The sequence below is a fragment of the Anabrus simplex genome, chromosome 3 (genome assembly GCF_040414725.1).
Source record: "Anabrus simplex isolate iqAnaSimp1 chromosome 3, ASM4041472v1, whole genome shotgun sequence".
Lineage (NCBI taxonomy): Eukaryota > Metazoa > Arthropoda > Insecta > Orthoptera > Tettigoniidae > Anabrus > Anabrus simplex.
In genome coordinates, this window is record NC_090267.1 from 339,440,360 (window position 1) to 339,465,280 (window position 24,921).

The following is a 24,921-nucleotide window of genomic DNA, read 5'->3' on the forward strand; positions in this document are numbered from 1 at the left end:
TGCAAGGGTCGCCTAAAATTAGCTCCAAGAAACAACACATTTATTTACACATGGGGGGAGAATGAGTTGCCAAAAGGAGGCAATGAAACTGCATCAACTGTTTACCATAAACTAAATGCTACAGATGTAAAGAATTTCTATCAAAGACATTTTGCTGGTGGTTGTAGAGAGCAGAACAAATACTCTATTTCAATGCTCTCTTTCTGGTTAGTGAAAAGTGCACCTCCCAACATCAAAAAATTGTACATACACAAAGAAATGCTTTAGTTCTACACAAAGAAATGCTTTAGTTCCACCTTTATATTTCTTTGTGTAGCGTATGTGTAGTTGATGTCATTAAGGAACTCAACATGAAACTCATTGTATGTAATAAAAAAATTGAGTGCATGTTCCCAGTTACAGCTAATTAATACCTATCTCCAAACAGAGTTTTTGGTATCACTGACAGAGTTGTCAAGAGAACAGAGACTTTAATCCAAACTGAATAATAGGCCTATAATAATATTCTTTCCTAAAATGGAATAGTTTTGATTGGGAAAGAGGGACACTATTTTCAAACCTACAATCAGCTGGCATTTTAAAAGCTGCTTCCATAAGGTTTATACTAAACAAAAGTAGGCAGCTCTTAATTCAACTGCACCCCATTGTAGAACAGTGATATTGACTAAATACTGGGTGTCTGTAAAAAGAGAAAAAAATGTGATAATCCAGGAGTAATCTGTCCAAGCCAAAACTATAAGCAATTGTATGCTAAAAGATGCTGATTTTCTTCTAAGCAGGCATTTTGGGCCTCAACGGTGAAACGTGGATAAACGTAGTTTTTACAAAGACTCGAACAATCTGATAAATCATTACTCAAATTATAGGAAGAAACATGTTAATAATCAGGAGCCGAGTTTAGCATGTAATTTTTAACATTCTCCACCATAAGTTTCAAGATTAAAACATTAAGCACATACAGTAATTACTGAACTGTTTAACATGTGTCATCTGTTATTCTTTATGTTATTAGTTCCTGCTAAGATATAAAGATATTTTTGTACTTTAGATGTATTTCAGTTTGTTGCAAACCTAGCCATCTCCAATCATCTGTTGCAAAAGTGGACAACCCCAAACTAAAAATATCAAGTAATAAAACGTAATTGCATTCTCTCATTTTGTAGCCAAGAGGATGTGAACTTTTGGGGAGCTATTGGCAAAGAGCACATGAACTTATGGAGATAGTTAACAAACTTAATCCATTTCACCTATGGCAAAATCACAAATTGCACACAAATAAGAATAGAATTAGAACAGGTAATCAAAACGTTACAAGAAGAGAGGTGTTCCCTAGGCAACAGCAAAGATCTGAAAACCTACTTTGCTCCGAACAGCTCCAGTCCAATAGACTTAAAGTTCACTAAGAGAAAGGAATTACTATGGACATCCAGAGCAGCCCCTATTAGGAAACACATTTGAATAGTAACAGAAATAAAACTGGAGTCACCCTGAAGCACCTTATTTAAAATACCCAATAGTATAAAACCCTCTCGAAAACTGGATCTAGCAACACTGCAAGACATGGAGGAATTAGACAAGACAAGGACAACCTTAGCCGAGGGCTATCTACATGAAGTGATGGAAAACATCACCTGGGCACCAGGTCTAAATGGGATCTGCAATGAACACTTAAAGCTATCATTGCCCTATCTGGAAAACATCTGGACAGAACTCTCTAATGAGTGTGTTAAAAGAGGTCATATTCCATTTGACTGGTCCAAAGCGATCATCAAGTTACTGTACAAAGGGAAAGGTGACTCAAGCAAACCAGGCTCCTACATAGGAAAAGCATTAAAATCGGAGCCCTTTAAACCACTAACAATACTGCTGACTGAAAGGTTGAGTACCATAGTGGTCACACTTCTACCAGAAGAACAATTTGGCTTTAGACATGGCCGATCCACCTCGATGGCCGTTGGAAACCTACACAAGGAGATTCAGAAGAAGATTAACCTTTTCCGGTCCAACGTAGAGGTGACCTCGATATCATGGTTTACTGTCACGTCAACATTATGTTTTGTTCTACTTGAGAAGTTATTTATTGAAGTTCTTTGACTTGATTGAGATCGATCGATATCCGTGGAGTTAATAGCAGATTTTTGTGCACAAAAGAAGCCATTGTGTTATCTCCATGGATATAATATGAGGTATATAAATGTAGCCGTGTGTCATCGAATGGTTACCCGCAGCCAGTCAGCTGTGTTTTCATTGAGTAGTGCTACACACGTGTTGTACTAGGCATGGTTATATGTGAATGCGAATTGTCTCGGTTGAATTTGCAATATAAAAGTGGCAAATATGAATGAAGAAGAAAAACGCATGCACGTTTATGCAGATAGCAGTAACGATGATTATTTATTTGAATTAGACGAAGAGTTTAGAGAACTGTCAAGTGAAGATGAAGATGTAGTGAACTGCAGCATTGCAACTAAAATTTCATCGACTGGACCTGTGCGTAAAAAAGCGCGGAAAGATCCCGGGCCATCGTATGCTGTTTCTGAAGATTCAGAATAGGAAGTTCCAGTGACTGCTGCGAAAGCAAGAAGACACGCGATGGCAACGGGCCGGGGTGGATGAGGGGATGCGGCACACGGCAATGATGACACTTCTCAGGTCAGTGTAGATAATTTAAGTAACAGGGATGTTGAACATACTTCCGCACGCACAAATGGAAATGCAAACGACAATAGTGTTTAACGGAATGTAACATTTCATGATAGTGAGCTCCTAGACCGAGTTATTTATCAGGTCAGAAAACTAGAGGACCGTTTAACTGCATCAATCCACTTCAGTTTGTTATGTTATTTTCCACTCCTGCACTGATGACGAAAATTATTATGGAAACTAATTCCTAGATGCAATAGAATATACAGTAATAATCATAATAATAGTATAATTATAACTACTAATAAAAGTTCTGAGTTTAAACTGAATAGGTAAAAATGTGCAAAATTAATTTGGACCAGACTGTTGGAAAATGTGACAGAAAATTGGACTGCAAAGGGTTAAGAACCATAAGAAAATGTTTGCCATCTTCATCAATTTCAGTTGAGCATTTGACACAGTGAATAGGTGCGAGCTTATGGAAAACCTGGAGAACCTAGCAGAGCAGTCAAGAACTGACAAGATAAATTTCAAATATGTTGTTGTTTGAGTAATCAGTCCATAGACTGGTTTGATGCAGCTCTCATGCCACCCTATCCTGTGCCAACCTTTTCATTTCTACGTAAGTGCTGCATCATACATCTCCTCTAATCTGCTTGTCATATCCATACCTTGGTCTATCTCTACCGTTCTCACCTATTCGATTCAGTATCTCTTCATTAGTGATTTGATCTATCCATCTCACCTTCAGCATTCTTCTGTAACACCACATTTCAAAAGATTCTATTCTTTTTCTTCTGAGCTAGTTATCGTCCATGTTTCACTTCTATTCAATGCCACGCTCCAGGTGAAAGTCTTCTAAAACATCTTTCTAATTCCTATCTCAATGTTCAAAGCGAGCGAATTTCTTTTCTTAAGAAAGGTCTTCTTTGCTTGTGCTAGCCTGCATTTTATGTCCTCTTTACTTCTGCCATTGTTAGGTTATTTTACTACCCAAGTAACAATATTCATCTACACAAGAACCTTGTGTATCCAGCCCTCCTTAAGCCGGATCTCCAGTTTATGAAAATGAAAAAAATGAAAATATATTTTTACTTGTACAGTAATTCTTTTACAGCGTCAACTCTTCTTGAATGTTTTTTCCACCAAGGATAGTTAAGGGCAGGAATTAGAAGTAATTCGGCCACGGTCTATCAAAGGTACCATCCCGGCTTTCCCCTGGAATTGGGAAACCGTGGAAAACCATTCCCAGGATGGCCGAGGTGAGATTCGATCCCACACTCTTCTAATGGAACGCACTATTAATTCACTGATGGTGAATTCGAAAATGAAACCGGCGCTCCATCAGAAGAAACAATGACTCATGGAGAGGCAACAATGCAGCTGGACAAACTGATTGCCTATTTAGAATCCTTGACTGAAACAACACTGACAGAACTGTTGTTAGTAAAACGTCTTTGTGATCGTGATGAGCGTAACTGCTATACAAACATAAAACAGAAAAAACTCGCAGGTTGTTTTAGTGCATAAAACAGAATTGTAAATGTACGAAAAGTGTTCTTATATTTTTTGTACAACTGAACAAAGGTATTACTGTACAACTTATGTTAATTGTATAATATATGTATTTATTTTTTAGTGTTTTTATGAATTATCCAGATTTTCGATAATCCAGATCAGTTCCGGTCCCACTTAATCTGGATAAGCAAGGTTCTTGTGTACATCCTTCAAGACTTCGTTTCCTAATTTAATATTTCCTGCAAAACCTGACTTAGTTCGACTGCACTCCATTACTTTTCTTTTGGACTTGTTTATTTCCATCTTGTACTCCTTACCCAAGACTCTATCCATAAAATTCAGCAATTCTCCAGATCTTCTGCAGTCTCAGAAAAAAATAATATCATCAGAAAATCTCAGGGTTTTGATTTCCTCTGCTTAGATTGTGATTCCCTTCCCAAATTCCTCTTTGATTTCCTTTACTGTCTGTAGTATATAAACCATGGAAAGGAAAGGGACAAACTGCAACCTTGCATCCCTCCTTTCTAGATTGCTGCTTCTTTTTCAAAGCACTTGATTCTTATCACTGCAGACTGATTTTTATACAGATTGTACATAATTCTTTGCTCCCAATATCTGATCTCGATCATCTTCAGAATCTCAAATAGCTTGGTCCAATCAACATTATCAAATGCCTTTTCAAGATCTACGAATGCCATGTATGTGGGCTTGTCCACCTTAATTCGATCCTTTAAGATCAGGCGTAAAGTCAGGTTTGCTTCACGTGTTTCTACATTTATTCTGAAGCCACACTGATCTTCTTCCAACTCAGTTTCAACTTGTATCTCCATTCTTCTGTAAATAATGCGTGTTAAAAGTTTGCAGGCATGAGATACTAAACTAATGGTGTGGTCGTTTTCACACTTGTCAGCACCGGCTTTATTGGGAATTGGTATAACAACAATTTGTCGAAAATTTTGCTAGTTGCTATGTGTCGCACCGACACAGATAGGTCTTATGGCGACGATGGGACAGGGAAGGGCTAGGAGTGGGAAGGAAGCGGCCGTGGCCTTAATTAAGGTACAGCCCCCAGCATTTGCCTGGTGTGAAAATGGGAAACCACGGAAAACCATTTTCAGGGCTGCCGACAGTGGGGTTCGAACCTACTATCTCCCGAATACTGGATACTGGCCGCACTTAAGCGACTGCAGCTATCGAGCTTGATAATTTGCCGAAAATCAGATGGCACTTCTCCTGTCTCATACATCTTACACACTAAATGGAATAACCACGCCATGCTGGTTTCTCCTAAGGCAGCCAGTAATTCAGAGGGAATGCCATCAATTCCAGGTGCCTTGTTCCTATTTAGGTCTCTCAAAGCTCTGTCAAATTCCGACCTCAAAATTGGGTCCCCCATTTCATCAGCATCAAGAGACTCTTCTTGTTCCAGAATCATATCACCTACGTCTTTACCTTGATACAACTATTGGATATGTTCCTGCCATCTTCCTGCCTTGTCTTCTTTCCCTAAAAGTGGTTTTCCATCTGAGCTCTTAATATTCATACACCTACCGTATTTATTTGCATATTACGGAATTCCCCCTTTTTCCTACTTTTAGAGCCAAAAAAGGTAAGAGGGTCCAATATGCGAGAACCTCAAATTTTGTGCAATGAACACAGGACTTCTAGGTTATAAAGAGCTATGAATTGTACATGTGAACATTCTACACTAATCTCTTAGAAACGTATGAATATATTCTGAGTTTTACTGGCTATTTTCTTTGGAAGACAATATTTCTAAATTTAAAGACAAACGGTGAACACATGACTTTCCGGCCTACATATGAAGTAAATATAGGCCTAGCCAGTTTTAGTTACCCTTATAACACATCATTCTGTTTCATCCCATTAACTCCTATGATGAGGTTGACGTGAGGAAGGGCATCTGGTCGTAAAAATTCCTTACGAAGACTTGCCTCACTTTAACTCAACCCCATAGAGAATTCTTCACCACCACGGCAATGCTATGCAAACCAAAGACTGGGTGGAAGCAGAATATGAGCTGGGGCACTTAGTGATATGATTGGCAACGCATGGTTTCCACCACTGAATTTGAAGTCTGAAATCTTTCCACGAGGCAATGGATGAGTGCATTTGCAGTTTGGGTGGAAATAAGTGTGAAAAATTCATCATGAAATGTACCAACAGAACAGCATCAATGACACAATTCTGTTTAGAATACACTGTAATATACTCTTATTATTATTATTATTATTATTAAACACCACTGAACTACTCTAGATCATCACCATGTGATCTAAAAGAACACAGAACCTCAAGATCAAAGAAGTGCCATCACAAGACCAATAATCCACAATTTCCACCACAAGATCTGCTCAAGAACAAAATTTCATCAACCCGCTGAAGACTGACAGTGTGAAAGTTAACATCTAGCTAAATGTTGGAAAAGAGACATGTTAAGCAAATACTGAACTGTTCATACCTAATTCTCTTTCGAGTGCACGTTAGTAAGTACAGTATACAATGAACCTTCATTACCGGTACATAAATCATCTTAATATTGGTTTTGGTACATTGTAATTTATGCCATGACATATTACTGCATTGTTAATGTAAATTATTATTATTATTATTATTATTATTATTATTATTATTATTATTATTATTATTATTATTTATTTATTTATTTATTTTCCTTATGTAGAATTTAGGGGTGGTAGATGGAGAAAGGGCAAGCCCCACATACACAGAAGTGCCTCCATCTCCACATGTGTACATAAACTCTACTGAATATTTACCTATAAACTTATGTAGATAATTTTAAATTTACATATTTACACTCCAAACACTGTACCCTTAGAATAATTATTATCTTGATTTATCCTGAAAATATCAGAGTAAAAAGACCCAGCCATTTATACTCTCACTCATACTCCTGTATACACACTCATTCACAACCACTCCCACACATGCACACATATACATTCGCCCACATACACCTGCACTTGCACCCATCCTTCTTGCAATTCTACTTTATACAAGTTATCGAATATGGGTTTCTATTTACATATACATTTTCTTTACTTCGCGGAGGAAGTGAGGAAGAGGAAGCAGCTTTACCTCAGAATTGGTACTTTTTTAAATGGCTAAAAATCATACAAATAGCAAAGCAGAGAAAATACCATTATCCCAAACCAAGAAGCAAATAAATCTTAGGCCTACATGGAAATGCTTAGTAGGTACTCACCCTGGTTCCTTGGCTATGTAATCATACATAGCTCTAGCATAAGGCTGGTTAATCTGTGTGATAGTCTGCTTTGGAGATGGATGAGCAGGTGATGGTACCACAGCTGAATGATGCACTGGTGTAAGATGCTGAATAGGAGTCTGAGGAGTAAAACTTCCACCAAGCATTCTGTTGGGTGCAGTATTGCGTTTCTTTGGCGCAGCATTTTTCATGCCTTCCAGAATCCTCATGAGAAGAACATTGGGAGGCAAGTCTTCAATTTTTGAATTCACTAACACTCGACACTCAGGACAACGTAACTCTTTATGTGTACTCACTATTTCTTCCAAGCACTTCTTACAAAATGTATGCTGACAGGGTAATACTTTACTCGAAGTATCCAACCTCTCCAAACACACAGAACATTCTAACAAATCGTTCAGAGTCCACTCATCCATAATGATACTTTTCTAAAACTCGGTTGGTATAAAGAATTAAAATTTACAGTTCTCTAAACGGTAGGTGCAATGTTATAATATCTTCAGGTATTTCATGGGGAAATTACTTTGTACCAGTATACTGAACATATGTCTGTTCTGTCTTCCAGAATTCTAGAGTGAAAAGTTATAAAATTATAAAACAGACACCCAAACACAAATTACATAAATTACCATTCCTAAATAACTGCACTATAATGCATATGCACCGAAAAACCGTAGCAGTGAAAACAAAGGGAAACGAAATCACGACCAACAAAAGCTCTCTGTACTAAAACGCAGGAATAGTTGTGCATAATAAATAAAACATACATTTCAAATAAACTAACAAAATCTGCTCAAAAACACATGAAAACATCCGAAAAAATGTTGTAAATACAAAAATTCCGATAAATATATTAAAACTGGCTTAATTTTCACTTCAATATCCAACCAGTTTGTTCTATACGCAGCAAGCTAATTATTCAAGTTATCATTTCCGACAATTCTACTAGTCATACGCTTTCGCGAATCCTAGGTGGGGTCAGTATTAGTATAGGCATGATCTCAGGTACTTGCACTCATCATGTATAATGAATATGTATAAATCGTAAAAACTGAAATTAGAAATCCTGCTAATAGCGCTCCCACTCCCATTTCACATATCTGAAATAAATTTTTTTTTCTTTAACTCACACTTTCCTTTCGCATTCCATTCTAGTGAACACCGGACACAACTTCAAGGGGTGTAAACATAACCCATAGTGATTGAAGTTTGCAACTTAAATACTGGAGTATATGACTAAGAAAGACGAAAAATATACTTTCGCCTGAATGATTGTATTCACCGGCTTCATTTCTTGCCTAAAACACGTTCACTTGTCATGCCTATAGTACAGATTCTACTATAATAGAATATAATTGCAAGATAGATTACCACAACACAACCATAATCAGATGAATCAATCACTTTTCCGTCCCCATCACCATTTCCGGCTTTCCGCTAGCAGGTGTAGGCCCTATTTTGTCATGCAAGGTACAGCTCATTCTAAAAGAAGAAAATGTAGCTTGTGCAGCACGAAGGCTTCCACTAGAGTGTTCAAAAGAGTTTTTAAAGGAATTAAAATTAAAGTTTATGAAAAATGAACGGTAAGAATAAGTGAATAACCGTCTATGCTTTGGGAAGGGCGATGAAAATACTTCGCTGCGCATTGATACAAAGATCCAAATGGTCCATAGGGTTTTCAATCAGTGAGACGCAACTAAATAACTTTTAGATACCGGTACAGTATCCTAAATTGCTTTTGTATTTTATTAGTGATTGATTGTAATTTTGAATCTGTTTCTTTGTATTCCGTCGGCTACGGTAAAATGATAACATAGCATTTAGTTTCCATGAGATGCTATTTCAGTCCATCCTTGTCAATCAAAATCTCCTCTCGGAACTGTCAGGTGTCTTGATCATTGTCAGCGTAGTCGCTTTCGGTTGTCGCCCCATGTTCGATTCCCGGTCGGGTCGATGATTTTAAACGTAAATGATTAATTCCCTGACTCGGGGACTGGGTTGCAGGTAGGTCCTAACATCCCTGCAACTCACACAGAACTACACCGGGATGGGAATAGCCTCGGCCGCAGAGTGGGTCTCGTCCCACAAATGGTTGGTTCGAGGCCCGACAGCTCTGCACTCCTACCGAGCAACCGAGCAGAGGAGGGGTGGCATGGCTTTTCCATGACTCTACACCGCTGCATTCGGGAGAAGAAGAGACGCTTGCCCCCACCGTCGGCTGTCCTGAGAATGTTTTCCCGTAGTTTTCCATTCTCCATTCTCAAGTTGGGGCAAACATTCGTTTATAGGAAGGGCAGTTAGGAATTGGAATAACTTACCAAGGAGATGTTCAATAAACTTCCAATTTCCTTTGCAATCATTTAAGAAAAGGCTAGGAAAACAACAGACAGGGAATCTGCCATCTGGACGACTGCCCTAAATGCACATCAGGATTGATTGATTGATTGATTGATTGATTGATTGATTGATTGATTGATTGATTGATTGATTGATTGATTGATTGATTGATTGATTGAACAGTGAGCACAGGTAGGGGTGTGAGGGGGGACAGTCGCTTCCCCCTCACTTTTTGGAGAAAATGTTACCGTACATTTTTATTCCATTTTAGCCGACTAAAACTAGGAATTATTAAACAAAGCAATTTGTAAAAGCCCTGTTGTCTTATCAGCTAATTCTTTCCTTTCTTTCTTTAATTATTGACAAAATTATTAGCGGAAATACGCACAAAATAACGTTCGACTCGTCTAACCAAGTGGAGATTTTGCATGAGCTATGAGGAAGGACAGCAGGTCTAATTCGCATACCGCGCGCATTCGTCAGTCTGGCAGTGTCTGTTAGTTTCTTAGTGTGTAGTCAAATAATAAAATAAAAAAAAAATTCGTATAATCTCGCCTTAATTTTAATAAATGTGTACCTAATATTATTCCTTTCGGGAAAGTTTTATTTTACTTATTTATTCAATCTGATCCACGACACCCTAAATTTGCCATAAGACACAAAATAACACACAATAACAATTTTTAGGGAAGATAAAGAAGATTAATGTTTTAAAAAATGATAGGTTACAATTAACAATATTAAATGGCATGAACTCCATATAAATGGTATCGAAGAATCTAAAGGGAGTATTTGATGAGTGAGACGACTATCTCATCTTGTAGACTTCTCGCTAGTTTATATTTTTGTCGTCATGTGACGAAAGATTTGGGAATTGTTCCCCTCGCACCAAAGAAAAGTCCAGTCATCTTTTAAGCATATACGACTCAAGAAAGAAAGGGATGGTTGGCAGAAACAGGTTCAAAGAAGGACATTCCAGGAAACATTAATGAACAACGGGAAGAGTGTATGCGCGGATCTTCAAAAGGCAGAAGTATTCAGTCAGCAGTATGTAAAGATTGTTGGTTACAAGGATAATGTCCAGATAGGGGATGTGAGTAACACTAAAGAATTACTAAAATTTACCTATGATAACAATGCCATTTACAGTAAGATACAAAAGTTGAAAACTAGAAAAGCAGCTGGAATCGATAAGATTTCTGGGGATATACTAAAGGCAATGGGTTGGGATATAGTACCATATTTGAAATACTTATTTGATTATTGTTTGGTTGAAGGAACTATACCAAATGAATGGAGAGTTGCTATAGTAGTGCCTGCGTATAAAGGAAAGGGTGATAGACATAAAGCTGAAAATTACAGGCCAGTCAGTTTGACATGCATTGCATGTAAGCTTTGGGAAAGCATTCTTTCTGATTATATGACACGTTTGCAAAATTAACTGGTTTGGCAGACGGAAGTTTGGGTTTAGGAAAGGTTATTCCACGGAAGTTCAGCTTGTAGGATTTCAACAAGATATAGCAGATATCCGGGATTCAGGAGGCCAAATGAACTGTGTTGCGATTGACCTATCTAAGGCATTTGATAGGGTAGATCATGGAAGACTACTGGAAAAATAAGTGCAATTGGACAAGAAAAAAGAGTGACTGAATGGGTGGCTATATTTCTAGAAAATAGAACTCAGAGAATTAGAGTAGGCGAAGCTTTATCTGACCCTGTAATAATTAAGAGGGGAATTTGTCAAGGCAGTAATATTGGACCTTTATGTTTTGTTATATATATCAATGATATTTGTAAAGAAGTGGAATCAGAGAAAAGGCTGTTTGCAGATGATGTTATTCTGTACAGAGTAATAAATAAGTTACAATATTGTGAGCGGCTGCAGGGTGACCTCGATAGTGTCGTGAGATCAGTGGCGTATCCTGGAATCTCCACTGAGGCATGCAACTAGTAACCATGCAGTTAACACAATGTATTAAGTAAATTTCAATTCTACTCACCCTAATAACATGTAGGTGAACTCGAGCCAAACAGTTTTACGGTAAGTTTCTGGATTGAATGTGCGTACACAATTCTTGTTTTCTGTTTTTAAATTTACGAGGGTCCGTCTCTGTGGTGTAGTGGTTAGTGTGATTAGCTGCCACCTCCAGAGGCCCGGGTTCGATTCCCGGCTCTGCCACGAAATGTGAAAAGTGGTACGAGGTCTGGAACGGTGTCCACTCAGCCTCGGGAGGTCAACTGAGTAGAGGTGGGTTCGATTCCCACTTCAGCCATCCTCGAAGTGGTTTTCCGTGGTTTCCCACTTCTCCTCCAGGCAAATGCCGGGATGGTACCTAACCTCAGGCCACGGCCGCTTCCTTCCCTCTTCTTTGTCTACCCCTTCCAATCTTCCTATCCTGTTCAGCATAGCAGGTGAGGCAGCCTGAGAGGGGTACTGGTCATCCTCCCCAGTTGTATCCCCCGACCCAGAGTCTGAAGCTCCAGTACACTGCCCCTGAGGCGGTAGAAGAGGGATCCCTCGCTGAGTGCGAGGGAAAAGCCAACCGTGGAGGGTAAGCAGAATAAGAATAAGAAATTTACTAGGGAAGGTAGAGGTCTCCCGGCTCTAACTATTTGAATCTTTTCATGAAACGAACGGCCAGTCAATGGCTTTTCAAACTGATTTCCAATTATATCCGTTTTAGACTCATCCATCGTTTGGGCCGATGACCTACGATGTTAGGCCCCTTAAAACATCAAGCATCATCATCATCCATCCATCGTTAATACCACATGTGCGCAAAATATAATAAAACACCGAAAACACAATGAATTAACTCATTAGTTAGCCACAACTCAAGCACTGGAGGTAAGTCACGCCAGTGGCATTGGTCAGTTTCGTCACGTTGGGTTCTCGCTGGGGGGTAATCTGTGGGTCCCGTTCGCTGTAAATATGCCGACTTTCTCCAAGTTGCTAACAGATGGCAGAGGGTAGCACGGGTATGGGGTGACAAATTCTGACCAAGTTTCAATTGCAGCGACATCGTTCGGAGGGTTTCAGAACTACGTCTGCCACCGAATGCAATTTTAAGATTGAATGCCTTACATCCTTAACTCCTCCATTCGCTGTCTCTTTCTTCCTAGAGTGGAGTAGACGGCGAGACTACACCAGCACCACACGTAGTCAAGCAACGGAAGCAGTACAGTTGCGCGGATCTTTTGAACTTCTGAGAGATGAAATCGTTAATATTTGACTTGAAACAACCTAAAATCGTACATTAGACAGTTCTTTGTGTTATCATAACGCATGCAATGAATTCATTGCATTCATGGAGTATACGCCCCTGCGTGAAATGGAAGGTGGACAATGGTATGATGATAAAGGGGGTTAAAAGCCAAGTTGTGAGTTTCACAAATAAGAAAAGCCCACTCAGTTTTGATTACTGCGTTGATGGGGTGAAAGTTCCTTTTGGGGATCATTGTAAGTACCTAGGTGTTAATATAAGAAAAGACCTTCATTGTGGTAATCACAGAAGTATGGTTGTTAATAAAGGGTACAGATATCTGCACGTGGTTATGAGGGTATTTAGGGGTTGTAGTAAGGATGTAAAGGAGAGGGCATATAAGTCTCTGGTAAGACTCAAACTAGAGTATGGTTCCAGTGTATGGGACCCTCACCAGGATTACTTGATTCAAGAACTGGAAAAATCCAAAGAAAAACAGCTCGATTTGTTCTGGGCGATTTCCGACAAAAAGAGTAGCGTTACAAAAATGTTACAAAGTTTGTGCTGGGAAGATTTGGGAGAAAGGAGACGAGCTGCTCGAGTAAATGGTATGTGCCGAGCTGTCAGAGGAGAGATGGCGTGGGAGGACATCAGTAGACGAATAAGTTTGAGTGGTGTCTTTAAAAATAGGAAAGATCCCAATATGGAGATAAAGTTGGAATACAAGAGGACAAATTGGGGCAAATATTCGTTTATACGAAGGGGAGTTAGGGATTGTAATAACTTACCAAGGGAAATGTTCAATAAGTTTCCAATTTCTTGCGATCTTTTAAGAAAAGGCTAGCAAAACAACAGATAGGGAATCTGCCACCTGGGCGAATGCCCTAAATGCAGATCAGTATTGATTGATTGATTGATTGATTGATCGATCGATCGATCGATTGATTGATTGATTGATTGATTGATTGATTGATTGATTGATTGATTGATTGATTGATTGATTGATTGATTGATGAAGATTCATAGATATCCTTTTTCTCACTGTCTACGTCATTCGGCTGAGAGGGTGAAGATTCAAAGCGTACCGTAGGATCAATAATTTCTGCTTCATTCCTCCGTCTGTCAATCGCTATAATATCAATCCTGCGAATGCTGCCCCCATCGGCGACGCAGTGGACTTCTTAGTACACTCCTAGATTTTTTGAGACGAAAAGCATTAGCAATCAGGTTTCTGATGATCTTATGGCGTTTGATCCTAAGCAGTTCTCCTTGAGGGCAACTCCCGAGCATATGTGGTATGGTTTCATACTCACTGCAGTGCACCATTCAGAACAAGTTTAACAATCTCTTCTGGTAACCAAAGAATTACCAGCAGGAACTTGAGCAAATAACTCAACACCTCTCCCTTTCTGTGGATATGCACACCAAGCTTCAAAATCGCGTGTTCTAAGTATATTGTAACAGTAAATATGGTACTTTGATGAGCATGAGTTAGACGCAGGGCGTGTACCGCTCTGATTGGAATGCTTACTGAGGGAGAGTGGTTTCTTGAAATGATTCTTAAGATATTTTTTAAAATTCTGAATTTATTAACAAAGTTCAAATCATATCACATTCATACAACAGATATGCGGGAAAAGGTTCTTTCCTCGTCCTGGGGATTTACTGGAAATCCGGCTGCCCTCCTCGTACTGCCATCAATCTCCTATCGGCACCATGGAACCACGATTTCTCTCACAATGTAAATTCTAGGATTTCTGGAATAACCATACGACGTCCAGAAGATCGGGATAACGTAGTAATGTGAGCATTGATATTTGGATGCACGGGAAATGACTTATGACTGCACACACCTGGGACACGAATAACGGATTTGAATGTTGAACAAAGAATCACTCGTAGTGTGACGTAATCAAAGGTCAATAAGATTGACTAAATATTTGCTTAGTGTTACGTGCAATTTTAACTCAGTCACTTGAAAAAGAAAATGTTTCACTTGTAAACCAATTTGTTTCATTAATTTGAAATTAAATGAAATAGGTTTCACTCTTTCACAGTCCGTGGTTTGATCACACAAAATAAAATACTGTCTATTGAAAACTCACAGTTCATTACTAGTCATAAATAAACAGTTTAATTTGTGGTAAATTTACACCTTAAACACAGCTTAACGTCCGCCATAAATGCAAAGTTCGTATATGTACCGTAATTCATTTCTTAACACGGTTTAATGTCTGCCTGATCATGGGGTTTGTTTACATTTCCGGTTCAGAATTTTCATTGAAGTCCAGTACTGTATTTCTCACATCATTAAGAATTTTAGCAAAGTCTGAAACATGGCAACGAATTCTTGCTACTTCTGCCTGTCGATTTTGAAGTTGATTGTATAAAATATAAATATGAGACATTTCAGCCAGAAGTTGAACTCTTCATCCTGATAGTACTTGTACAAATCCGATGCTTCTCGGACTGTTATGTCCCATGAAGACTCAGATTCCATTAGTATTTCAAAGCAATCAATTAAAGTGTATTTTATTCAAGAGTGTATGTGTTCTTCCCGATGACGTCATAATTTGCTGACCAATGGTAGCACACAATCCCGGAATGGCTCACCTACTGAGTATTCTAAGTTCCCTGAGAAAATAGTATCCCCTTCTACGCATTCTTTCCATATATGTTGAGACATTACATCCATGCACATTCATCTCCTCCCTCTGTCCCCATCCTTATCAGAAAATATATTGGTGGGATGACGAATGTTACAAGTTAAAACTGCGGCGAACAGATTTATTTAAATTTGTCGTAAGAATATGACGCTAGCTAATTATTTAACACTGAAACGCCATAATGCATGTATCAAACGCATATTTAATGCAAAAAGACGCGAGTCTTGGAAAGCCCTCATCTCTTCTCTTAATCACCGCGTATCTGCAACATCCCTTTGGAACTCCATCCGCCCGCTCACCCGTGTTACTTCTGTGCACCCTGCGCATTCGATTATTCTGCCTAATGTCCTTCTTTCTTTTCTATATACCTTAACACCTGGCTTAACAATGACGCCTCCCTTTTCATCCAATCCCATATCTCTTCAATTTTCTGTTTTACTTCAACCCATCCAACTGTCCGAATTACAGCCCGTTTTACAAGCAGTCCGTAGTTCGTCTCCTGGGCCTGATGGTATATCTGACATTATGCTCCGAACTTTACCCCATTCCGGTCATCTTGTTTTACTTTCTCGTATTAATATACTTCTCACCTTACAGGTGCCGACACAGTGGAACAACTTTCATTTAGTCCCAATTCTTAAACCTGGGAATGATCCCTCTTCTCTTTTAAGTTATCGTGGCATTGTTTTAAGTTCATGTATTAGGAAACTTTTTCAATAAAATCTACAACAGCGTCTTCTCTGGGTTATGGAGAATCATCAAATCCTTCCTTAATATCAGTATCCCCTTTTTAAAGGACGTAGCCCACAAGATCCGCTCAATATTCTGTTAACTGATCTGTTACTATCTAGACATCGTATACAAAGCACTATTACCGTTTTTCTTGATTTTCAAGGAGCTTATGATTCCGTTCCATTACATCTATTATGGTCTTGCCCTGATTCCCTTGGTTTCCCTCTGCTTTTATTTCTCTATTAGAGAAGACATGTTTCGCATGGAGTCCCACAGGGTACTAAGCGGTATCCCCTTTGCGCTTTATATGCGAAATTTAGAACGTATAATTACAAAAAACGCCCGACCTTTAGCTTACGCCGACGACTATGTTTTATACGTATCACATGAGTAGTGGTAGTACGCCGGTTCAAATCCACTTTGGGGGTTGGTGGGTGGGGGCGTGGTCTGTGCTCTGATTGGTGGGAGGTGGGGGTGGGGGACGTGGTCAGTGCTCTTATTGGTGGGTGGGCGTGGGCGGCAGAGTGTGGTCTGTGCTCTGATTGCAGGGTACGGGGTTCGGGGTAGAGGTGTGGTCTTTGCCCCGATGGGGGCGAGTGGTGCTGGGGGAAGGGTGGGTGTGTGGTCTCTGCTCGGGGGAAGAGGGGAAATGAGCGTGCGCGCGTGCGTTCAGGGTGGTGGGGGTGTGGCCTCCGCACCCCTTGGTGGGTGCAAGCAGGTGCGCTCTCCTGCTGATTCAACCAAGTTTCCCTTTGTGCAGCTGTATGTGTGTGATCCACGTGCACACTCTGGCTGAATCAGCATAGCTTGCAGGTGCGCTCTCCTCACGCTGAGTCAGCACCGTTCCCCATCGCTCCACCGCTGAGACCGCCTCGTTTCTCCCTCCTTTGTTCTTTTGCAGCTGTGTGTGCCAGGTGCGCTCTCCCACTGAGTCATCATAGCGTGCAGTTGCGCTTCCCTCCCACTGAGACAGCATCGTTCCCCCTCGCTCCCCCGCTGAGTCAGCGTCATCCCCCTCCTTTGTTCTTTCGCAGCTGTGTGTGGCAGGTGCGCTCTCCCCACTGAGTCAGCATTGTTCCCCTCGCAGGTGTGCTCTCCTGCTGAGTCAGCATCGTTCCCCTTGTTATGTTTAAAAAATGTGTGCAGGTGTGCTCTCCCGCTGAGTCAACATCGTTTATCTCTTATTTTTAAATGCATGTGAGTTAAGCAGGAGTGCTTAAGAAACAGAAGGCAGTAGATAAGAAATGAGGAGACTGGACCATGAGGATTCTAGACCATGGGGAGACTGGCCCAGCGCTGCATCTGCGCGTGCGCGGGCGCTTCCCACCCTGCGGCCGCCTCTCACTTGCCAAGGCGCGAGTGGAATGTTAACTACACATACCCGGAGGTCTTTATGTAAGAGGTAATTATTTCTTGAAAGGTTACTGGGTGTGGGCGAGGTGCTGTGACTGGATTTGATTTAAAAGGTCACTTGCTGGAGTGGCTTTCACTGGCTAAGAGGGTCAACCACACGTGGAATGAGAACAACACACTCACAGGTCTTTATGTAAGAGGTAATTAATTTCTTGAAAGATTACTGTTGTGGGCAAGGTACAGTGACTATGTGGCAACTTGATTTGCTTCAAAAGGTCACTTGCTGGTGAAAGCTGAACAGGATGTTAGTTTATGAAAAAATGAACCCTCCCTCCTCCCCCTCCCTTACAGTGGGTGAGGGAAAAACTCTAAGGAGTGGAACAGTGCAGCTCTTACCAGGCAAGATCTGCTTTGTAGCTTGTTGAAGGTTATCTACATCACGAAACGCGAACATGATGTTTATGGTAGGTTGTAATTTCGAGTGAAGGTGAACCAGCGACCAGTCCAGCCCACTGGTGAGGAGTGAAGGTGGTGGCAGGGAGTATTTAAGAAGAAGAGCACAACATCAAAACTAACATCTAGTTGGAAGAGAACTTCTCTACTACTACTACTACTACTACTTTTCTTTCTTCTTCAGTAAGTGTAAGTTTATTTAGTATGTTAATTGTAAAAGACATAGCAGCTTCTACAGAATGGATATGCTAATGAAATGAAATAAAATTGCAAAGACACCACAATTTCATAATAGAAAACTAAGCGAGTTGCAAATTATCCATCCATTTAAGGTTAAAGCGCTGAGAGCGGTGGAAACACGTTTCGGAAGGAAAATAATCATTGATATAGACGGGGAAGATGAGGAGACTGTGAGTGTTTTCCTGCCGGCGTAATTCGCGAAACTTTCAGCAGAATAAATAGAAGAAATATATTCACTAAAAACAACTTGAAAATGATGTACAAAGGCATGGAGAGGGGCTACCATCAAGTGTGCTTCCTACAGTAGAATGCCAACAGTTACGACACTTATTTTAACTAAGTAATTATGCAGATAGTATTTTCGTTCTTATATGTAACTTTTTTCACCGTATTTGTATAATTGTTTTGTTAATTGAAAATAGTATGTGCTGCTTCTTTTCAGGTTCAATCAATCATTCAATCAATACTGATCTGCATTTAGGGCAGTCGCCCAGGTGGCAGATTCCCTGTCTGTTGCTTTCCTAGCCTTTTCCTAAATGATTTCAAAGAAATTGGAATTCGTGGTGTTGCTGGGATGAAGTAGAGGAAAGTTGAGATTAAGCCAGGAACTGAACATCAAGCATATCCAAGCATACAGAGTCGTCGTCTGCAAGTACATCAACAGGAGGATGTCGTCACCAGTTCACAGCCTGTTCAAGATGAAACGGGACAACTGAGCTCACAACAACAAGAAGAAGTGAGTGCTAATTGTATTGAACTATGGAACAGAGGGTGTGCACTTTTTAATTATTACAGTATATGTGACGAACCTGAGTAAAGCATATGAAAGCCAGCAGGACGTGACAGCTGCTGTAGTGCGATTTCTTTTGAGTGAATTTTCAAGTAATGAACATGTTTTACTATTTGTTGGTTATAATACATTCGAAGAAATTTACAAGATGAATTTTCCTTTTCTTCATAAGAATCGAATAAAATTTCCTATTACCGGAATGCATTGTTAGTGAAGCTTCAGGACGAGTTACCAAGCGAAGCTGTTCACTGTTCACAAGATGTAGCAGGGAGTGAGCTAGCTCGATGGTTATACGGATTGTATATTCTTGATATGTCGTTGCTACAGCAACTGCTGGACTTGTCTTGAGAACGCAGAAAAATTTAGCACCAGAACGTACTTTGTTTAGTCATGGAGTTTCCTTCGAGCAAACGTAGAAAATTAGACACTAATTTACAGACAGATGAAGATGAGGGAAGAATGCAAGCTCATTTTGATAGGGCGTTTGAACGCATTCGTGAGTTTATGAGGGAGGTAAATTGATCAATACTAATTTCATATCGGTTCGAACTCATCGAGGAGCGAGAATAAGAAGAAGAAGGTCAGTTCGAGCTGATTGAAAATCTTAACGAGCTAGAGGAAATGCGTAATCGGATGATAGAAATTAATTTTCACGCTCGCACTGTTAATGGGCTAACTTTTCAGATAGAAGATTTGTCCGCTTTCCAGTGTAAACAAACCGAGGAAAGTTTTCGGCGCAGATTGTACACACTAGCGGTGGTAAAAGTTAACAATGATTTTTTACTTCCCGAAGAGTTCTTAGCTAAATCTTAAGTGTGGTTTAATAAATATGTGAAGTAAACACTTAACACACAAGCATTAAAAGTAAATACCGTTCTCTGCACACAACATGTTCTTCACGATAAAATCGATAACACGTATATTGATTCAAGGAATGCTGAAATTACCGAAGGTACTAATTTAAGAGAATGGTACAACGAGCATGTAACTAAACCGATTCTGAAAAAATTAACAGAGTTCGAGGCTCGTGATTCGGGTTGGTCTCTGCTACGAATTCGCGAATTGCGGATAAACATTTTAAAAATGTAGGTTTTCACGTGGGCAAGTTGCCAACGAGTCTAACGTTGCCTACAGCAGTTAGAAACAAGAAAGCAGTTATTAATCTGCATAACACACGGGATGCTTGCTTTGAGTGGAATGTAGTTGCTGGCTTAGTTCCAGCTAAACTTCATGTAGATCGCATTTCTTCTTATCCACATTATAATTTAATTCTAAATTTAAAAGACATACCGATTTGCTGCGAAAATTTGATCGGAAACGGTTGAAGTTGAAGGTGCATCATCTGTGTTTGATTTAACAATAACACCTTCTATGTAAACATCGGCTTCAGATGGTACAGGAACTCGAATTTCATGGTTGCTTTTATATTTCGTGCTTGCATTTGAACGATAGCTTCTTACCTCCTGCCTGGCTACTCCGTTATTAAATACAACTTTGCCTGTTACGTTAAACATATTTCTTGTTGACGTTACCTTGATTACGCACGAAAAGAGACTAAAGTAGTCTCCGTAGGACAAATAGAACTTGTAGCAGTCGGTAGCCTAGCGATTGTACAAAAGTCTTTATTGTTTGCGGTTAATTTTTTCTTGTAGTGTACACGATGGGATGTTTTTAGCTCTACTCTATATTTTATTACTCTGGCTGCTTCCTCTTTTAATCCTCGTTTTTTGACTGGTTGTTGTAAATTACTACCATGATGTTGTTGTCCAAATGTTCCTTAGTCGATTGATAGTACATAAGTGTACGCTTTATGTTTTATACGATTACTGTATTTTCACTGGGCGAATAATTAGCTCTACTGTTACATCCTCATTTTGTAAGTCGATTGGGTTTTCGAACTAATCTTCGAGTACGACGGATATACACTGACTGACAGAGCAAATGCAACACCAAGAAGGAGTGGTCAGAACTTTATGCCAATTGCAGGGTAGACTGACGTCACTGAGGTATGCTCATGATGTGAAATTCACCGCTGTGCTGCGCACGTAGCGAACGATAAATGGGACACGGCGTTGGCGAATGGCCCACTTCGTACCGTGATTTCTCAGCCGACAGTCATTGTAGAACGTGTTGTCGTGTGCCACAGGACACGTGTATAGCTAAGAATGCCAGGCCGCCGTCAACGGAGGCATTTCCAGCAGACAGACGACTTTACGAGGGGTATGGTGATCGGGCTGAGAAGGGCAGGTTGGTCGCTTCGTCAAATCGCAGCCGATACCCATAGGGATGTGTCCACGGTGCAGCGCCTGTGGCGAAGATGGTTGGCGCAGGGACATGTGGCACGTGCGAGGGGTCCAGGCGCAGCCCGAGTGACGTCAGCACGCGAGGATTGGCGCATCCGCCGCCAAGCGCTGGCAGCCCCGCACGCCACGTCAACCGCCATTCATCAGCATGTGCAAGACACCCTGGCTGTTCCAGTATCGACCAGAACAATTTCCCGTCGATTGGTTGAAGGAGGCCTGCACTCCCGGCGTCCGCTCAGAAGACTACCATTGACTCCACATCATAGACGTGCACGCCTGGCATGGTGCCGGGCTAGAGCGACTTGGAGGAGGGAATGGCGGAACGTCGTGTTCTCCGATGAGTCACGCTTCTGTTCTGTCAGTGATAGTCACCGCAGACGAGTGTGGCGTCGGCGTGGAGAAAGGTCAAATTCGGCTGTAACTGTGGGGCGCCCTACCGCTAGACAACGCGGCATCATGGTTTGGGGCGCTATTGCGTATGATTCCACGTCACCTCTAGTGCGTATTCAAGGCACGTTAAATGCCCACCGCTACGTGCAGCATGTGCTGCGGCCGGTGGCACTCCCGTACCTTCAGGGGCTGCCCAATGCTCTGTTTCAGCAGGATAATGCCCGCCCACACACTGCTCGCATCTCCCAACAGGCTCTACGAGGTGTACAGATGCTTCCGTGGCCAGCGTACTCTCCGGATCTCTCACCAATCGAACACGTGTGGGATCTCATTGGACGCCGTTTGCAAACTCTGCCCCAGCCTCGTACGGACGACCAACTGTGGCAAATGGTTGACAGAGAATGGAGAACCATCCCTCAGGACACCATCCTCACTCTTATTGACTCTGTACCTCGACGTGTTTCTGCGTGCATCGCCGCTCGCGATGGTCCTACATCCTACTGAGTCGATGGCGTGCGCATTGTGTAACCTGCATATCGGTTTGAAATAAACATCAATTATTCGTCCGTGCAGTCTCTGTTTTTCCCCAACTTTCATCCCTTTCGAACCACTCCTTCTTGGTGTTGCATTTGCTCTGTCAGTCAGTGTATGTTGAATAGCACTAGTGTCTACCGGTAAGAAGCTTATAGTTGACGGTTGAACTACAATAGGGTAGCCTGCTGGAACAAGCGGTTTAAAATTGTATAACGAATGTGTTTGTTTACCGTTGTGGTAGGAACCGGAACCTAACATGGGATTACAACACACGCGAATCGAGTTTACGTTATTAATTTTAATAATCTCCCGTGAAATATGTAATTTATTAGCTTCATATTTTTGACGTAAAAATCCTAACAAATCAGCAATTGAGTCGGAAACATCAAAGTCTACGTCTAGGTTTGAAGACATTTTAGAGCGAAGATAAGTCTTTTCATAAGTAATGGTTATAAGTTTACTATCTCCCTCTAGAAGGTCATTCTCCTCTCCGAGAATAGGAAAGTTGTTAATTATACCTTCTTGAACTAGAGCTCCTATTTCCGAAAAAGTGTAACTACCTTCAGGTAATGCGATTACAGTTGTTTTGTCTCCCTTCATTTTAATACCAATCAGGTTATTTGTCCTATTAACGCTCATGTTACCTATATCATTCAGCTGTGATTTATGGTTAGCATATTTCTCATATACATTTAAAAAATAACCTAAGCTACTACCAACACTGTTCGGTACATTGAAATCAATGTCAAACGGAGAATGCGTAGTAGGTTTGTTGTTAATAGTCGAGATAAAAAACTAAGTTTTGGAGTGTACTCTTGCAGAAATAGTTTCAAATTTTTAATAGCAAACCTTATATTTTTGCAACTTGATCTTCGAATTCATAAATGCCTTCTACTACACTCAAAATAATTTTTTACATTCAAATATATAGCAGACTTATTAATTTTACTACTGACATTTCGAATACTATTATATGTAAATAGTGTGGCAAGTCCTATTTCATAGAAAGAAGCCATATTCAAATAAATCGGGGTTTCTAATACTACATCAATCATCGAGCCTCTACCCTCGAGTGTAATCCGTCTTTCATATGGCATCGTGCACACTGAACACAAATACTAAAGTCATGCTTTATTTGTACAGTATAAAAATAGTAAACACAGATGACCACAAATTAATGAATTAAAAGTTTGATAAGAATGAAAATTATACCAAATGTAACAGTTTTTTAAATATTCTAATACCTCTTTATGGGGACGTAAATTACCAAAACTATCGAAGTAGTACACATATGCTCCTCGTTTACTGAACGCAACCCAGTGCGAACCAGATTTACTTATCGGATCTAAATTCAAAATAAACTCTCATTTTTACGATAAATTTTCGGTAACGAACCTCGCATAAACACACCTCTGAAGTAGGGAATTTTTAAACGAAATGCGTAACGATATAGATCTATGTTAGTTAATGCTCTATTCGGCAGGCCTTCTATTTTCTCTTGTATGCTGGAGGATTTAAATGCCCTTTCCTTTGTTTCGAGTAGAAAGCCCTTTCCCACGCATCGCTTCTAGCATTCGATTGTGTCGCTCCATTTTTTTAGTTCTTCCTGCGCGGCTTTCTCCTTGTTTACAGCCGATGCTATGCCCGCAGCTCCACTTGCTAGAACGCCCAAGCCCGACTAGGCTGCAATATCGGAAGGAGTGGCAGAAAACCACCTTTCTTTTTAACAGCATGTGTGCCTGTTTTCGGTTTTACACGTTCTCTTCGATGTTTTGATTTTCTTCTTCGTCTACCCCCACCTACTTCAGATTTCGGTGACCAAGCCTTAGAGGCCAAGATTTTGTCTGGTTCTTTTCTTCTGTTCTGGTCTTTGTATGTAGCATAAGCGATATCGAGTTCTCTACATGCCTTGTCTAATAGATTTATTCATTGATCACCACGCTTAAGTCGTTTTTCTAACTTTGTCCCAGGTCCGCAAAATTCATAACCCGGTATGTGCAATTCTACTGGTAAATTATCTATAGCTTTATTAAGAACTTTGCCTATTATTCCTCTTTTCCCTACTCGTTTACATGGAGCTGCTACAACGTTGCGTCTTCGACGTAGCATACTCGAATAAGAGCTCCTGCTAGCAAGTGTGTTATTATATACGAATTACATTTTTACACGATGTGCAACTGTTGAATACAAAAATGTATTTAAGTTCATTTTTTGAAGGTACGAAGGTATATATAAATAAGAGAGATATTTTTCTGCTCTCCTCATTTTACAGCGACATGGCGCACATTCCTCGTCCGCTAAATTTAAAATCTGAGGTAGATCGGATAAGGATTTTCGCTCGATGGCGTGTACCGTGGATAGAGCCCGTAAGTTTAGCTAAAGTTGGATTTTACTACACGGGATACCTAGACGCAGTTAAATGTATTTTTTGCGGAATCGAATTATTTTCGTGGGAAAAAGATGACGGTCCGTTGATATAACACAGTAAATG

General features: G+C 40.3%; 1 protein-coding gene across 1 annotated transcript in view; it reads right to left on the reverse strand.

Annotated features, from left to right (window-relative positions):
• Positions 1-8,884, reverse strand: part of POSH (Plenty of SH3s) — a 311,783-nt gene extending 302,899 nt beyond the window's left edge. The window contains exons 1-2 of the mRNA XM_067143214.2: positions 8,801-8,884; positions 7,409-7,998 (exon numbers count right to left, since the gene is read on the reverse strand). Coding sequence (XP_066999315.2) covers positions 7,409-7,845 — 437 coding nt within the window. The 5' untranslated portion in view covers positions 7,846-7,998; positions 8,801-8,884. The remainder of the gene's footprint in view (positions 1-7,408; positions 7,999-8,800) is intronic.
• Between the last annotated feature and the right edge of the window lie 16,037 nt (positions 8,885-24,921).